Raw genomic sequence first — 18363 nt, forward strand, 5'->3', positions numbered from 1 at the left:
GGGGATGCTGCTCCTCAGCTGCCTTTTCCCCCTGACGTGACCATGCACAGGTCCAGGTGCTGGACAAGGTGGGCTCTGACTCCCAGCTGGGTAGTTACGACGCTGCAAACGGTTCAGCCATCGCATCTCGTTGCCTCCTTTCTAGAGGTGGCTGCGTTCCAGCCGCAGGGGAGGACCCTCGCGTACAACAGGGCTTTGTATTTATTTGCCAGTTGCTTAGGGATTATTATTATAGCTTAGGAGAAGAGGGGCAGGAGGTAGAAAAGAGACCCCATAACTCAGGACTAAGACGACGTCTCAGGTTTGGAGCAGCAGATCCCGGCAGAGGCTTGGATGGAAATGCCAATCCAGGGATTACGGTTCACGCGCAGGCTCTGTCTCGGGAGTGGACCCTTGCGCGCTCATTGGCATCAGAAGTGCTGCTGCTACTCCATCAAGGCTGATATGTGAGATGGGTGTGTTCCATGTGGCTCCGAAACCGCTCTAATAAAGAAATACGTTTCCTCCCCAATCTTCAAGCTGTTGGGTGTTCCTTGCTTTTGGGAGGTGCTTTAAATCTGACTGCCAGAGCCGTGGGCTGCTAAGAGCAGAAGCTGGCTGCACGATGCTGAGCTCAGGTCTTTCTCCCGTTTTCCTGCTGTTCACAGCGCTGGAGCTGAGCTGGTCCCTGAGTGATGAAGAAAAGAAGATAATTGTGGATGGACATAACAAATACCGCTCCCAGGTCTCTCCTCCTGCTATGGATATGCTGAAGATGGTAAGTGGCTTTTATTGCAGTGAAATGTCAGCGGGTGTCTGTCTAGTCTGAGCCTCTACCTTAATGCTAGGAGGGATTCGGGTCTTCTTTAGGAGAGGCAGAGGAATTCTTTCATAGGGCTACAGCTAGACATCCACAGAGGGGGGCCCTAAATGGCCTCCAGAGAGATGAGTTTCCTTTCACCTACAGAAGCGACTTCGGGGTTTTTTGTTTTTTTGTTTTTTGCAAGTTCCTAACTGTGATCTGAGTCCCCTGGTGTGATAAAACAGCACAGCTTTCACTCACATCAGTGCCCGTCGAAGCATGTTGTGACGGGACGGAAAGGCAGGTGCCTGCAGCGAGACATTGCAATGAGCCCCAGAGGGATGTCACCCGGCTGGCAGGAGAGTCCCGCTCTGAGCACTGCGTGGAGCACAGCTCTGGTGCTCCGCGTGCACTTTATTTGCCTTTGCAGGTGAACGGACCTTTTATCTGCAGGAGAGGATGTCCAGCTAGAACCTGACCAGCAGGTCACTCAGTTGTTTTGGCTTTCCCTCGTGCTCCCAGTCCCCACCGCTACTTGTGCATGGTTGCCTTGGCGGTGAGGGATCTCCCGTTTTGCTGGGGGAAACTGAGGCACGGGCCTAGCATCACTTGTTGCTGCAGTGGGAGCAAAAGCAAACTCTCAAGCCAGTGCTGCTTTTTGTCTTATTTGGCCCCTTGATTTGTTTAAAATGTGATTACCACATTCATCTTGCACCTCACATGATTTTCTTCCCTGCAACATACTTGGAGGAACACTGCTGTTTATCAGAGCTAGTTGGGGTGGGTGCTTCACTCTTTCGGTCACGATGCACTTGGAGGAGACCTCCCCGGCTGGACCAGAACTTGCGTAGACTGAACTAAATGTTTGTGGGTTGGTTAGTAGCAGTTTGCCTGGCAAACGAAGCAAAAAAGGCTACGTTCAGGCAGAGAGAGTCTAACAGGTGATTTCAGAGTCAAAGGGAACAGCGCAAGGACCCTGTGCAGCACGATTCCCATGGAAACCCACCAGAGCAAGGCACGCAGAACTCGGAGAACAAGGGCTTTGGAGCCAACGTCTTAGCGAAAGCCTGAGGGACGCAATCTCCTGTGTGTGAAAAATGTGGGTCAGGCTCCTTAGGTCGCGGGCAATTCTGAACAAGCGAGTGCTGCCCTGACTGCAGCTTCGATTGCAGATCATGTGCTTTTGGAGATGCTCTCCACCGCAGGGCCGCTTTGTTTCTTGGTTTAGTAGGATCTGCTTGAACGTGAAGGCCCCGCCGACGGTCCAGAGCGGAAGTGGTTTTCTGAAGCGCAACAAATGTTTAGCACAGAACAGCTCTGACAGTTTCTTGGTAGAGGTTTTCCGTGAAAGCGCTGTCCTCGCCTCCCTCCCCGGGACGTTTGCGTGTTCTGCCTTTGCCTCTGCCTCCGAGTTCACCTGCTGCCGTGGCACGGTGCCCGGCTGAGGTCACCCTGGGCTTCTGTTTGGGACACGGATCTGGTTGCTGTGGAAATCGGTTAGACGATGGGGGATGCATAGCCTAAAGCCACTTTTTTAATGAGGCCAATGCTGCAGATGCGAGGCCCGTGTTTATGGAGCCCAGCTCCGTGCCAAAGCGAGCGGGGTGTGCGCTCCCTAACCCGGGTTTGCAGCCACCGCTCTCAGCTTGGCTTGGGGCCGTGGCTGGAAGTCACCTAGCTCCCCATGCCCCCACCCAGAGATTTTGGTGTTTCCTGCCTCTTTCCTGCTGGTCCTTCAGTGCTGCTGCTCTGCCCCAGCGCCCCAGGGTCTTCCTGCCCCCCCTTGAAACCCCAAAGCTGAAGCGTCCTGTATCAGGGCCGTGCTTTGTCCCCGCTGAATCCAGCCCTGACTCAGGCTGGGAAGGTCCCCCTCAGGGCCTGCTGCTTGCCTGGGCTGCCTTCCAGCCCGCTGCAGAAGCAAAGCTGCTGTCTCCATCAAATGGCGCGAGGACGGTCCAAACAGCTGCGTCACAGGGTTCCCTGCCTGCCTCCCGGGCAAGAAAACTTCTCCCTCTCCTGCCTAGCCACGCGACTCGTGAGGGCCCGCAGGCCCGGGGGCTCAGCTGGCGGAGGGGCTGCCGCAGCTCCGCGTGTCGGAGGGGTCTCTTGGCGGGCAGCCGTCCAGCCGTGTCTTGGATCCAAGAGAACAGATGATGTTCCCAGCATCATGTGCTCCCTGGCTCTGTGCAGCTGCTAAGGGAGATGTGCCCCACTCTGCTCCTGCCCCCATCCCCATCCTGATCAAAGAGGGAGGTCTCCTTCCCATTCTTGGGTGACCCAGGGTGAGTTTCTTCTCTTCCTCCATTAGACGTCTTGGTTTCTTCTCCCTGTACTCTATACCAACGTTACAGATGCTCTGAGACCCAGGGAGACGGACTCGTGGCAAGGTTGGTAGATACATGCTGCTGCACTGACCCTACCCTGTTTGATCTGTAGGCTGAGGTTCAGTTTGTGCTGGAAGTGACCAAGGAGCAACCTTCTCCTGAGGGCTTTTCAGAGGGCACTAAGAGAGACCCACGTGTTGGTCTGGGATTTGAATTTTCCTCAGGAATGGGGGAATCATGGTGAAAGAGCCCAGGGGTCCTTGGTACCCATTCCTGCCACCCCAGGGAGGGAAAAAGCAGACATGTCCTTGTAGACATCAGAGAGCCCGAGACACTCAGCAGGGTCCTTCTCCGTACGCTGATGCTGAGCTCCTTTCAGAGCTGGGACACAGAGCTGGAGGCCTTCGCTCAAGCCTATGCAGAGAAGTGCATCTGGGACCACAACAAGGAGAGGGGCCGACGAGGAGAAAACCTCTTTGCTATGACCCCAACCCTGGACCTGGAATTCGCTGTGGAAGACTGGAATGGGGAGGAGAAGTACTACAACTTGACAACCACCATGTGTGCCCCTGGGCAGATGTGTGGCCACTACACCCAGGTACAGGGCTACTGGGGTAGAGGGCCTGGGTTCTTGACAGGAGAGCCCTACAAGAGCCTGAGTTTTCCCAGAGTCTTTGCAAAAGGATGTGGGACCAGTGCTGGGCACCGGCGTAGGAATCACAGGAAATTAGAGGAACTTGGGCATGGTTCTAACTGTGACCAGCCTTTCAGATCAGACCTCTTTAAACAGTCTCTGCAGCCCTTTTTGGTTACTCAGCAGAGCTTGGTGTCAGCTTCTCTTGGGCAGAGACAAGGTCTGAGTGTATCTTCCCAGCTCCAGTTTCTTCGGGTGGGTAGGTGGGAGTGGGGAGGAGCAATGACACTGGTAATAAATGTGAGGATGGCTCTGTGGAGATTCCCAGGGCCAAAATGGAGTTGATGATGCTCTGCTTGGATGGATTTTATGGTAGGAAAGCTGTGGCACCTGGATATGTGGGGCTGTAGGCCTAGATTGGGGAGGTATGTGGTTCAGATAGGAGCAAGGAATGGGATCCTGAATGCTAATGCAACCCAGGGATGTGGGATCTGGCATGCACAAAGAGACAAGGGGGAGACTGGTGTGGTGACAGAGCAGCCTTGAAGGCCATGGAGCAGGTTGCCAACAGGGCATCTGCCTTCAACCAGTCGCCTAACACTCATCTTCGGTCCTTGCCTTAGGTGGTCTGGGCAAGCACACATCGTATCGGCTGTGGGGTGAAGTTTTGTGCAAAGATCGACGGTATTGAAACAGAGGACATGTACCTGCTTGTTTGCAACTATTATCCCCCGTAAGTGCCTTGCTTCACCTTGCCTGGTGCATCTCGACTGGGTTTCTTTACTGGAAACGTCCTTCTTTCAGTCCCTGTAGCACAACAGGAAAAGCCTTTGGCCTTGTTCAGAAATAACAGCAAACCCATTCCAAGGAAGGCCTTTGTTGTTTTAGGTTGGTCACAAAGGAAGGAAGGGTTGTCTGCTGATCCTTGCCCATGATTGCAATTCCCGAGACCTGGTTCAACTCCTGGCACAGACCCACGGAGGGAGCTCCCCCCTGGAGAGCTGCCCAAGGCTGATGCCGCAGTAACTGAGGGTAGAAAACGGCAGCTCCCTTCTCTGAATCTTGTTCTTCCCTGCCAGGAGCAGCCACACATTGGGGTGGGGTGGGAAGAGCATTCACTGAGAGTAGCCTTGGGCATGGCTTAGTTGGGGCTGGTGGAAAGCAATCCCAGTAGTCAGCCTCTGCAGGTGTTCCTGAGGGCATTTAGTAGAAGGGAGACAAAATCACTGTCCCAAATGCCCATCAATTGCCCTTTTCTAAGTAGTAGTAAAAGATCTGGCTCACCTTCTGCTGAAGCTCACGGAGCTGTTTCCCCTGATTTCAGTGGGCTTGGGGGTCAGGCCACTGGGTAAATGGTATTAACGGTTGAGGTGCCTGTGGCAGGGGACCAAGACTTATTTTGCACATCAACTTTGAGTTTCAACCTGGTGGAGATATTTCAGTCAAATCAAATGCTCTCTGTGGGATGGGCGTTTCCTCTTCTCTCTCACAACTTTCTTCTTTTTGTTGGCTTTTTCTGCTTCCAGGGGAAATATGAAAGGCCGAAAGCCATACAAGGAAGGAGCCTCGTGTTCCCAGTGCCCAGACAGTACCTTGTGTGTCAACTCCTTGTGTGGTAAGTGAAGAGAAGCGGCGCGTGTCCCTAGACAGGCTATTTGGACTGATACCCCGGGTTGGGTCCAAGCTCTGGACCATCCTGGAGTCATCAGAAAGCCCTGGTCTGGCAGCTCCAGGGGTGCATGGACCATGAGACATCACATGTGATAGCAGCCCTGAAACAGGTCAGCTGCCACAGGACAAGGAGGATTGAACAAGGACCTCGTACCCCCCCTAGCCAGTGTTTGTTTCCCCAGGAGGACACCCCATCCCTAAGGAGCAGGGCTGGGAGTTCTTGCAGCACGTTGTGTGAGGGAGATGAGACATCTCTAGGTTGGGACCCCAGACTGGGCAACATCCCAGAGTGACCCGAGAGGGGTCGGCTACTGCTTCTCCCTGCAGCGGATTTCTGTGGACCCCACTCAGCAGTGGGGGGATTCAGCTGAGCTCAGTTGACTCTGCTGCTAACCTGTGGCACTTTTCATCTCTTGCCAGAACCCACTGTAGAAGAGACCACTACATCCTCTGTGACAACAAAGGCAAGCCCATCCACCACAACCACGGCCAAGCCAAAACCCACAACCACACTACCCACCACAACCACACTACCCACCACGGCCAAGCCAAAACCCACAACCACACTACCCACCACGGCCAAGCCAAAACCCACAACCACACTACCCACCACAACCACACTACCCACCACGGCCAAGCCCAAACCCACAACCACACTACCCACCACAACCACACTACCCACCACGGCCAAGCCAAAACCCACAACCACACTACCCACCACGGCCAAGCCAAAACCCACAACCACACTACCCACCACAACCACACTACCCACCACGGCCAAGCCAAAACCCACAACCACACTACCCACCACGGCCAAGCCAAAACCCACAACCACACTACCCACCACAGCCAAGCCAAGACCCACAACCACACTACCCACCACGGCCAAGCCAAAACCCACAACACCAGCACCCACCACAACCACACTACCCACCACAGCCAAGCCAAGACCCACAACCACACTACCCACCACAACCACACTACCCACCACAGCCAAGCCCAAACCCACAACCACACTACCCACCACGGCCAAGCCCAAACCCACAACCACACTACCCACCACAGCCAAGCCCAAACCCACAACCACACTACCCACCACAACCACACTACCCACCACGGCCAAGCCAAAACCCACAACCACATTACCCACCACGGCCAAGCCAAAACCCACAACCACACTACCCACCACAACCACACTACCCACCACGGCCAAGCCAAAACCCACAACCACACTACCAACCACAGCCAAGCCCAAACCCACAACCACACTACCCACCACAACCACACTACCCACCACAGCCAAGCCCAAACCCACAACCACACTACCCACCACAGCCAAGCCAAGACCCACAACCACACTACCCACCACGGCCAAGCCAAAACCCACAACACCAGCACCCACCACAACCACACTACCCACCACAGCCAAGCCCAAACCCACAACCACACTACCCACCACGGCCAAGCCAAAACCCACAACACCAGCACCCACCACAACCACACTACCCACCACGGCCAAGCCCAAACCCACAACCACACTACCTACCACAGCCAAGCCCAAACCCACAACCACACTACCCACCACGGCCAAGCCAAAACCCACAACACCAGCACCCACCACAACCACACTACCCACCACGGCCAGGCCCAAACCCACAACCACACTACTCACCACGGCCAAGCCAAAACCCACAACACCAGCACCCACCACAACCACGTCCAAGCCAAAACCTGCAACCATGCTACCAACCACAACCACAGCCAGGCCAAAACCTGCAATCACACTACCCGCCACAGCCACAGCCATGCCAAAATCCACCATGCCAGCATCCACCACAGCTGCAGCGAAGCCCAAACCTACAACACCAGTACCCACCACAGCCAAGCCAAAACCCACCATGCCAGCATCCACCACAACTATGGCCGATTCAGAACCCATCATAGCAGCAACCATCACTATGGCCAAGCCAACACCCACCACAGCAACATCCACCACAACCGCTTCTGTGGCCAAACCAAAACCCACTGCTACAACATCAGCAAAGCCAAAACTCACCACCACACCACCAATATCTACCACAATGATGACAACCCTGCAACAGAAACCCACCACAACTACAAAGCCAGCACTCACCAAAACAGAAAGACCCAGTCCTACTGAGGCAGCTGGGCTAACGCGGTCCTTTGGGCCCACATTAGACTCGGATTATGAAATATCTCCAGACACAGAGGCAGACACTAGTGAGCCTGTTACCCCCTTAACCACTGAGGATCCCGTCTTATTAGAAATGGGCACAGCCTTCAGCCCAAAATCAGTCCCAGAAACAAAGAAAGATGTGAAAGAGAGTGGGAGAGAGAAGCCAGGCTTCTCCTTTTCCAGTCCATCTCCATCCCTCAGCCAAATTATTCCAGAGATCAAGTTAGGTTTCAATAAAGCTGAGCTCATAACTCCCTCAAAGTCAGTGGTCTTCAGCCCCGAAGAGCCCACCTTCTTGCGTTTAACGTCATCTTCCAAAGAAACAAAGGGGCAGAGCCCCGCTTTTCAGACCTCCCTCTCAGGTAAGGTAATTGTGGAATCTGTCCTGGCATGGACACGCAGATGTTAAGTGATCCCCAAGCAGCATGGAGTGTGCTTGGGAGGAACCAGTATCAGACTGGTCCTCTGGATCCTCTTGTATGTGGCACCAACCTTTCCCCTCACTCCTTCTCCTAACGTTGAAAGGGGCCATTTGGACCTGTCTCGTTTGCGAAGCATGGGTATGTTTCCAGCCTGCGCCCCACTAACCCACCAGCTGTGTTGTGCCTTCTCAGGATCTGTGCACTGCTGCCTTGCACCTCGGGTTGTCTTGGTGCACGTCACTGATGGACCTGCATGAACGGGAGTTTCTCTTTTCTCTGGCTCTTCCCCTCTAACTACAGCTTTTTTTCCCTTCTGCCAGCAGGTGCCCTGGACACTGAAGAACTGGAAACAAACTCAGATCAGACAAGAATGGAGCAGCCCACGGCTGGAGCCCCCAGCACCTCCTTTGGGCTTTCTCTTTTCCTCCTGCCCAGCGTCATCCTGGTGGGCCTTCTGCTTTGAACGGTCTTTCTCAGCTGTCCCTGCACCAGTTGCCAAGGCTTTCTTCAGCATTGGTTGTCCCACAACCCTGGTAGGCTTGGGAGGCACCATGGACAATTCAGGTTATCACACCTTCGGCTGGGCCTTCTTACGCTGGCTGACTTGCTCCAGCCCCATTGGGCCAAGGGTGGTTGGCGGTCCCGTAAGCACTAGGTTCCCTACTTGAGATCCAAGGGCAGGAGGGTGACTGCCATGCTGGTGACCATGGACACTGACACCTCACCTTTCTTCCCAGCCAGCCTGGGTTTCCAGTCTGTTTCCAAACTGGAAATGATAAACAATCCCATCTCCCCGTGTGGCTGGCAGGCCCTGCCTCACTGTTTCCCCAGGAAAAGCAGAACACCTTGGAAACCCAAATGGAGATGAGACATGGTTGTTGGTTTGGTGTTTTTCTATCAGGATGAGTTTCCAACAAAAATGCTCTTTTTTTTTTCCCTCTCCCAATGTGTCTGTCTGTCAATTTTGGTAAAGTTTCACCCTTGCCCTCCTTGTCCGAAAAGGGTGGTGTGTTTTTTTTCCGCAGGAGAGGCTTTCTATTTACTTCCCGTTTCTGATACAGCCATGGCCAGTACTATAAAGACATACTCCTTTCTCCTCCTCACACCTCTACAACACTTGCCTCCTTCCTCGCTTCTCTCTGCTGTATGTATCCATTCCACAGTCCATTGCTGTAACTTCATTTTACGCATGTGCGTGCATCTGTGTGCATGCATAGAAGAGAACTTGTCAGCACTAGAAAGGAGCTACTGGCTCCTTCATAAAGCATTTTTCTGCATGATTTCCCTCTTTGTGTAATTTAAGTGTATGATGTATTTGAATTTAGATACAGATCCTGGTTGACATATATTTCACATGTGATGGAACCTGGTCCAGGAGAAAAAAAACTGATCATGTGCCTTTGTACAGCTGGAGCTTGAGAGATCCAAGAGAATGATGTTAGAGGTTAACAGTGGTTCCAGGGCTTGTTGCAGGACAGCTTTTGTTCTCTGGGACACTCGTGTCTTGTTCCCCCATGTCTCTGCTTTGTTCATCTTAAGATTTCCAAAAGAAGGTGTGTTAAATATGTGGCAAGTTTTGCAGAAGGGACTAGGAGAAACAGTCCTTCCTCTGACTGTTGCATCCTTTGGTTTCTTAAAGATGAGGTGTACAATGACCTGAGGTCCAATATTCCTGTCCTCCCCCAGGATGCTGTTTTCTGTGCATCCCCCAGGGCATGCACTGAATAAATCCTGTTGTGAAAGCCATGCTGTGGGGCGTGCAGTGTCTCGCTATGGGATCCAGAGGCTGGGGGCCTGCTCTTGGTTGTGTGCTTAGGTAGACTTGCTAAAGGAAATGGCTCCTGGGAAGTGCTGAAGGTTTCTTTGGCTTTCCAAATGCATCTGGGTGCCAAAGTCCCAGAGGAGCCATGGGTTCTGCAAAGATGCAACTGTATGTTTCTAAGCCTGTCTAAAAGCACCAGGAGGAGGAGATTTAGCATGACATGGGGAATATTCCCCTAGCTCCCAGCTGAGTGCAGAGCAAAAATGCCACCAGGAATTTTCAGGGCAAGGAAAGCAAGAGGAGGAAAGCTCTGAGTGAAAAAGCCTGAAACTAGGGCCGGAGCACTCGCGGTTCCCTGTTCGGAGAGGCCCAGCAGCCAGCCTCATCCTGCCTCCGAACACACACATTTTCATCTTTGCAGCGAAAAAAAGAAGTTAAATGCAAGTGTCCTTCCTCCCCCTCCCCTAGGCACCGTGTTTATGCTGCATTTTCATTGCAAAACTTTACCCAGTGGCGAGCAGCATGCAAAGAAACGGCCTGGCAAGGAGTAAACCCATAGCATGGGAGTGGGGAAGCACCAGCAGCGCTGAGATTAGATCTTTGCTTTTGCCTTTCCCCGTTCTTGTGCCCCTGCTTGGCCTGATAAGGCTGCCTTGAGGCTTTGTATTTCCCCTCTCCCTTTAATCTTGCTGCAGGAGACCAGCGGCACCAGCTCTCTTACAGGAAGCCAGCTGCCTGCGGGGTTTTTTTAGGTCACGGTCACCGCTAGCCCTGCTAAATGGTGGCCGGCAGATGGCGGTGGGAGAGACACTGCAGAAAACTGGGCAGCTTCGAACTTGCTGCACAACCCTACAGAGAGCTTAGTGCTTTATTTAATCAGCAGCATCAGCTGTATTTAAGAATGAGATTAAAAATAACCTCCTGCCCAGGTGCCGTGGTTGCTACATGGTCTCCTTGCAGGCTGAGCTCCTGGAAGCTGTTGCTGAGCTGCATTCAGTAAAAAAAAACAAGCCTTGGGCTAGGGACAGATGAAAATACAGCTGGAGCTGTTGCTGTTTGTTGTAATGGGCCACGGCCTTGCTGGGGGTAGAGCTGGGCGAGCATTTCAAGACTGCAACCATCATTCTGTGTGCGCAACGGAGAGGGCCCTAGCATTAGTCCCCTACAAACGGTTAAAGGAGCAGAAAAAGCATTTCTCCTCTAAGCAAAATAAGAGCATTTGGGTAACACTTGATTTTTTGCAAAGCTGGACCCCTTCCCTCCTTGCAAGAGCCCTCCCCAAGCAGGGAGCAGCAGCATTGCTGCCTGGCACCCTTAGCACAAGCCTATCAAGATAATTGTAAGACTTACACATTTTATTGTAATTTGGGTGCTCCTGATGCTAGGAAGAACAGTTGGGTTTCATTTTCCTTAGGGTTTCAACTTCTAGAGTCAAGCAGTTGTGCGAGGACCTATTTATATAAGTTCCTTATTACAGAAGATTAGAAACCAGGTGGCAAATAGCCTTTCCTGTTCCCTCTCTCTCAGTGTCCCCAGGACGGAGGGGCTGAGAGTCCCCTAGATAACGAGGGCTTGGGTTGGTTTAATTCCAAATTATGGGTTTTAGGGAAGGTGACTGCTTGGCAAAGGCGGGTCGCGGTGTGTTGTGGTGCGCAGGGAAGCCCACAAAGCACTCAAAAGAGACCTTTGCAGCATTTCCAGACTGAGGTTTCCGCCGCCGATCTCTGGGAGTGGTCCAAGGTGGGTCGGAAGGATGCTCTGGCCTCAGGGCATCCCTGGTGCCCTGGTGGGCAGAGAGGCTGCTCTGGAGCTGCCGGTACCCGGGGCAGCCCCACGGTCGAAGGAGACGGGACGAGGCCAGGGTTGCTCTCGGGAGCAGCAAGGGGGGATGACCCATCCGGCGGGGAGCCGCCAAACGCGCCGTGTTGGGCTGCCAGATGCCCGCTGCTCCCCACCGCCCGCGGGACACAGACCGGGGCAGTTTGACTGCCCGTGTTTTATTTCCCCCGGGGCCAAGTTGCCATGACAGCTGCCTGCCAGGAACACAACCCTTTTCGTTAGTGGCGGGCTGGGGCCAGCTCCTGCCCTCCCCGGCCGCCTCCTTCCCGGCCTCTTGGCACAGCTAAAGGCCTTGGGCACGGCGTGGGGCGTTTCTGGGGTGACGGACGGCGCTCGCCATGGTGACCGGCAGGGAGACGGCCGCCTGCCACCAGGCCCCGAGGCACCCGCCTGCTCCGGGCGGAAGGGCCGACTGCCATCGTCCCTCCTCAGCCTCCCCCGGGGCCGGCGGTTCAGCCAAAGCCGCGAGTGGCCCCGTTGGCGGCACACCACGAGGTGAGGAGAGGCAGCTCGCTGGCACGGGGCGCCATCACCATGGCAACACCGCGCTGCCATCTTCCCTCCCGCCACCTGCCCTCCCGCCATCTTCCCTCCTGCCATGGGCCCTGGGCTCGCTGACATGAAACGCCTCGGGCATTTCACGGCCAGCTGCAGCTAAAACCACGGTGTTGCAACAACCCCGATGGCTGATTTCCACCTGCCACCCCAGGACCCGTTTTCCAGAGGGGTGACGGACTCGCTCAGCATGGGCAAAACACGAGGAGGTCGCTCGGCTTCGGCTCCGGGAGCTCCCGCGAGCATTGCACCCCCAGTGGTGTCAGCTGCTTGGCCAACCCCATCTGCCCCCCGTCCTTGTCACATCCCGGCTGTGGCCTGCTTCAAAGTCCTCCTTCCCCTCCACGCTCCTGGCCACGTGGAGCATTTGGTACGTGACACACCGAGCCGGGAACGCCGGCCACCCCTCTCATGGTCCCAACTCACCAGCCATGCTCACAGCAAGGCAGTAGAAAAGCACTGTTGAGAGAAGTCAGAATAACTTTGCTGTCACAAGAGAGTATCTCCAGTAATGTTTTATTCATGGCTTCCAGCTCACACAGTTTCACCGCTGAGGAGTCCCTGCATTAACTTCAATGCAATGGAAGGGGGAAAAGTGCAACCTGAATTGACTTCATTTGTGACACACAAAATTAAGCCTTTTCCAGGCGATATCTCTCAAATACGAATATGTGCTGCCCTGCTCACAAGTTTGTGCTGCTGTTTTGGTAACTTCCAAGCAATTTAGGGGTAGAAGCCCTGCAGCCCTTAGCAAGCAGCTAGAGGATAATACTGTGTGTAAGAGGACCAAGCTGTAGTTTTGTGCAGCAAGGCACCAGGATTGCTGAAGAGCCAGATTTATGGTGAGAGGACAGCATTCCTGTGCTGCTAGATACTGCAGCATTCCCACCCACCAGCTGCTGCCCAGCCTGAGGAAGTCACGTCCCAGTCTCGCTGCAGCTATGTCCCATCCCAAGAAGGAGAGGAGCCTCAAACAAACTGCTTCACTTCTGGAAGGCTCCTGATCCAAGCAGGCAAGTCTGTGTCTCCTCGTGCATTCCTCACGCTGAAATTAGAGGGCTCCAATTTCTTTTTCCAGCTCTCTTCTCCCCACTTCATCTGTGAATGTGTCCTCTGCTTGCCCTTGGTCTCTGATGTCTCAGATCTCACACGTTTTCCTGACAGTGAGATGGCAATGATAATGGCCTAAGACATCCTTCTCTCTTGAAGAGCTGGTGCAGCCCTGATCAGGTTACAGACCCACTCACGATTTTGATCCTATTTGCACTGGAATATGGCAGAGGGACGGTCCCATCTGCTTCTAAGAAAGGGAAGAAATGACTATTCCCTGTCCCTTGTCAAGTAGCAGAGCTCTGAAGCATGCTGCCTTTTCATATGTCTGTTGTCAGATGTCAGGGCTACTGAGCCGGACGAGCCCAGAAGGACTAGGACTCACTCTCTTTGGCTCATACCTTTTCCTTAACTGTCTCTCCTCTAGAACAGGGCTTCAGTCTGAATTGGTGACTCTATCATATGTAAATGCACAGGAGCCCTAATCTCCTAGCTAGGGTTTGCATGTGAGTTAGGTTGACATGGGTTATCAAATCAGAAAGAACCACCCTCTAACTCCATACCCTTGGAGAGCTGGGACTAGTCCAAAACCAGAATGCACTTACTGAAGAAGGAGCCGGCCAGCCAAATCAGAAAAACTCCCAGGGCTTTGATTTCACAGGTAAGGCTTGCTCTTGGATCTAGTTCTTGACCCAAACTTCAGAACTGGGTGCAAAAAGCTTAAATCCCAAGCTCAAATCTATCCTTGTTGTACCAAAATTTCCACTCCCCTCCTGACTCAGGAGGATAGACCAGAAAAGAATAGCACATCTAAACCTTTCCCAAGTTGATCGCATCTTCTGGAAAAAAAAAAAAAAAAAGGATAGAACTGAACACCAGGAGCTGATGCACCAACTCATATCACTGTTTATCTTGCACCTGTTAAAGAGAAGAGATGGGTTTCCTTTAAGTAGATGGTTCCCTTTTCATATGACTGAGGCATGGAGCAATCCCTGGAATAACATAATTCTGGATGCTGTAAGAGAAGACCCACTGAGTTCAACAACTCCATGCTGTAGTTTGGGATTCTCTTCACAACGAAGTGATGCTTCAGGAGCTCTGTGGCAGAGCCAGTCCCCAGATGGTGTTGCTGCTCTTTAAGGAAGGCAATAGACTGTATAGTTATCACCTGAAATGGGATAAAATCCCTCCCACCAAACTATACAACCTACTACCTCACCTCCACAGAGCAGTACAGAGGTCTCACGTGATTCACAGGCATATCACTGGCCTTGAATACAGACAGGATTACTTGCACCATCTGCCTCCATGCTTGTTGACATGTAGATGATGAAAACCGATGATCTGACTGTCTCCTTAGGAAAGACAGTAGATTGTATAGTTAGCTCAAAGGGAGGATAGGACTCCACAACTATTCAATCTACTACCTCAGCCTCAAGGACAGCTTGGGACCATGTCAGGCTAGGCCAAGGAGATGATCCTTATCCAGGGATCAGCTGCTCTGAGGCTCCTGTGAAGAGAAATGCACAAAGAATTCATCAGATTTCATGATGTTAGGGGAAGCGAGTCCCATACCCAACCCTGCCCTGGAGCGCTCTTTCCTTCTTTAAACTTTTTTCAGTCCACTTGGACTACAATTTATCCTTGGCAATCACACTGGCTGCAAACTTCATGCAGCCAAGGGCTTACAGAAGTACCAGCCCTCCTCTTTGAACCCAGAGCCATACGTGCAGATAGTGTGGTCCTCCTGGAACTGTAGTAACACCAAGTAACATACAGCCAGGCTGACCTCACCTCTTGAATACGCAGCATATCTAGAACAAACCTGCCAGACCAGATAAGAAAATCCATCAATTTAGCTGCTAGGCACTCCAGGGAATTGAACAGATTAGAAATAACTGAGTACAAGGAAGCTTTTAGGCTGCAAATGTAATGGTATTGAGTACATCAAGGCAGATCTCATTTCCTAAACAAACGAGTGCAACATGCAGGCTTGGTGTCCTTTTAATGCTATAGTACAGCCAGGCAATATTAGCATGGATATGAGACAGACTGGCTTCTCCCCCCCCTGCTCTTGGCTCACCTTCTGAGACTTTTTCATTCTCTGTACACCCAAATACAGATGCAAGGTATTAAGTTGGTAGTTTAAATGTGTGACGTTTTCTTGCAATGAGAAAGAATGCCCCTTGAAGATTAAAGATGGCCATAACAAAAAGGGAGCCACCAGTAGCACATTAAATGGGCTGCATGTGCTGCACAGCAGAAACCCAAAGGAGGACTTCCCATGAGAGCTCAGCTCCCTGAAGCAGGAGGGGTCCTCAGCTTTTCTGACCATCTGCCGAATGTTGCGGTGGGAGATGCAGAGGCCAAGGCAGAAGTCCCAAAAGGGACAGAGGCTGCATAATGTTTTGTGCTTCCACAGCTAACAAGGAATGACATAAAGGAGTGAGGCTCCCAAATGTCTGGTCAGCTATTTTAGCTGAGATCCTTGGGGTAAGAGTTTAGGATGGCCTAGGATACAAGGATATCTTTGCAGATAGGCTTGAAAAGTGCCCCTGTTCCTTTGCAGAGCAGTCCGGATGTCCGCACTGGCATTCAACACAGTCCAGGTAATTCTCTTAATTTCCTTTGACAAACTGTGCCTTCACAAAGGATGGCCTACTGCGTCAGGCCATCTGGCCCAGGCTTCTCCTAGTGCGACAGAGTATAAACAATGTCAAAAAATCAGAGTCTTGCAGGCTTGATTCCTACAGCATTGTAAGTATCCAGCCCATCCACAGTGCCTTAAATCCAAACAGCCCTCTGATGGGAAATATTATTCTTCCCATTTTATTGGCATAGCAAGTGACGCACAGACGTTCAATACCCTTCCTTAGCGCATGCAACATCAGCCAGAGCTGCACTAAGATTACACTCAGAATGACTGGTACATCCAGTCTGTCACAGGCCCTTCTGCTTCCTCAAAGCCAGAGATATGAGTTTAGACTACAGCATTTCAGCCTCCAGATGATTAAGCTAGTGCCACAACCATGACCCAGCAGGGATCATGGTGGCAAGAAAGACAGTGGTTGCTGCAGTGGTAGAAGACTGGTGAGGTGAGTTGCTCAGATGTTCCCACCATGTGAAACATATAGCAGAGGACAGTAATCTTCTCCCAAGAGGCCACTGACAACTGACCTGGAGGAACAATTCTTTACTGATTCCAAGTCTGCTGGTTTGTATTATTATAAGCATATAAGCAAGGTGTACGAGACCAGCATCTAAAAGACCACGCTGATACCACTGCAGAAAATGGGAGCTTGGGCCAATTTCAAACTGTGGATGGGAAATTACATAAAAACATTCCTCCAATTATACATGGAGAGGAAAAAAAAACCCTTCTGACTCCTATACGTAATCCTGAAAGCAGGAGATTTAATTATACGTCTTAATGATTACAGGTGTTGGGAATACCTGGCTGCTGACTCTGCAATCCTGATGTTGCAAGGACCCACAAAGAAAGGAGTCAAACAGGCGATTCAGAAATACCTTGCCCGGTAAGGATCATTATAACCATTCTAGCCTTTGTATTACTGTCATGCTTGGTTGTGCTAGGTGCTATACAAATGGTAACACTAGCTAGCCCCTCTCCTGGATGATTTACGATCTAAACCATTAAGACAAAAGATGGGGAAGGAAGCAGCAGCAGAGCAGTGACCAAATTTGCCAGAGAGCCCATAGCAAGTCGATGGTAAAGCTGGCACAGGAACCAGCCTTGGCAAGTTCTGCTCCAGTCTCTGGTCACATTGCCACAGTGATGATTTGCCTGGACCACTAACCAGGGCTGAACAGGTCAATACCCATCTCCCCCAACTGTTTTCAACAGAGAGAAAAAAAAGTATTGCTCCATTTTAAGGTCTGCAGGAGAAGCTTAGCTCCTAGGAGACAGAAGATCATACACATGTTGGATAACAGCTCAGTGGTATAAACCCCGCTGGGGTTGTTTCAGAAAGACACATATGAATTAGTCATATATCTGTGCAGCCGTAAGATTTGTGCAAGCTCTCTATCTGCCAAGATTCTCAGGAAAAACCCAGGGCAATCACCGAAACAAATTGTGTTCCAGCCCTGCACTGGTTTCCAGACATGAAGCTTTCTCTTCCAGCATACTGCTGCTGAAGTGTTAGCTTTATAAGAATTGAATGTGATGTGGCTATGCCCAGTTCTGGATAAAACAGCCAAAGGTGTCCATAAGACTCAGAAGCTGCATCCCAAAGCCATTCACTGACTTCTACGTCATTTAAGCCCAGAATTTTTGAAGGTTTTTAGATACTTGATTCCTGAGAACCAGACCTTTTTGAAAAATACCATTTTCTGTACATTGAGTTTAAGCTAGTGACACTGGTATTTCCCCTTCCAGAGCCATATGAATAGCCAAATATGATTTCTGGAAAAAGCTCAGTCAGTGGCTGAGAGGCACTGCAAGAAGATCCCCATGCTGAGAGTATGCCACAGCATAGTCCTGCTGTCTAGATGTGTTTGGAGGGATGAGGGAAACTGGCAGGTAAAAGATTAGTATGCATCTTCACAGCAAGATCCTTCATGCTGGCAAAAATTTGGTGTTTCCAGTCCAGCTCTCATACTCCTTTCTGGGAGAGAGAGGAGCCCTACAGCTGTTCTTCAGTTAACAGGGCTCAATGCAGCTCATGGTGACCCTCTGCTCAGACCCCTAGAAGACAACCCATCCTGGTGCCCCCAAGTTTATAAGCACCTATGGTCAAAAGATGCCCGAGCACGGGCAAGTCTCTGCCTTTAAAATAGCAGAGGCACCGGGAGGTATGGAGCCTGCCTTGGAAAGGAGCTGAAAGGCTCCAATGCTTTGAGGTGCTGATCTGGTTTATTAAGGAGAACTGAATGAAATGGAGGAGGGGGGAGGAAGAGGGAGGAGGAGGAGGGAGGAGGAAACCATAAAACAACAAAGTCGCTCCTTTAAAAGCAGACACTGCTTTCAGCTTTTGTATAGTCGCAGTCCCGCGCGTCGGTGCCAAAATGTGCTGGGGACAGGCAGGGCTTCTCAGTGGGAAATCAGGGCCCCGCATCTCTTAAAGCCTTTTCAGCCTCTTGGAGTAGCGGTTGAATTGGGACAGAA

The 18363-nt window shown here is 51.7% G+C and overlaps 1 protein-coding gene and 1 long non-coding RNA gene across 3 annotated transcripts; one reads left to right on the forward strand and one right to left on the reverse strand.

The window, feature by feature from the left end:
* Nucleotides 1-526: 526 nt before the first annotated feature.
* PI16 (peptidase inhibitor 16) lies at nt 527-9775 on the forward strand. 2 transcript variants are annotated; one of them, XM_064497993.1, is made up of 6 exons: nt 527-757; nt 3485-3703; nt 4363-4472; nt 5266-5354; nt 5831-7969; nt 8350-9775. In XM_064497993.1, the coding sequence occupies exons 1-6, from the start codon at nt 605-607 to the stop codon at nt 8490-8492; spliced, it is 2853 nt and encodes a 950-aa protein (XP_064354063.1). In that variant the 5' UTR covers nt 527-604; the 3' UTR covers nt 8493-9775. The 2 variants fall into 2 exon arrangements, with proteins under 2 accessions (XP_064354063.1, XP_064354064.1); XM_064497994.1 differs by having other exon boundaries at nt 8353-9775.
* Nucleotides 9776-12685: 2910 nt separating this feature from the next.
* LOC112990265 (uncharacterized) lies at nt 12686-14719 on the reverse strand. The gene is made up of 2 exons (XR_003261041.2): nt 14455-14719; nt 12686-14074 (listed from the first exon to the last, which is right to left on the reverse strand). It is a non-coding gene; the product is annotated as an uncharacterized LOC112990265 (long non-coding RNA).
* Nucleotides 14720-18363: the final 3644 nt, after the last annotated feature.

The sequence above is a fragment of the Dromaius novaehollandiae genome, chromosome 27 (genome assembly GCF_036370855.1).
Source record: "Dromaius novaehollandiae isolate bDroNov1 chromosome 27, bDroNov1.hap1, whole genome shotgun sequence".
Lineage (NCBI taxonomy): Eukaryota > Metazoa > Chordata > Aves > Casuariiformes > Dromaiidae > Dromaius > Dromaius novaehollandiae.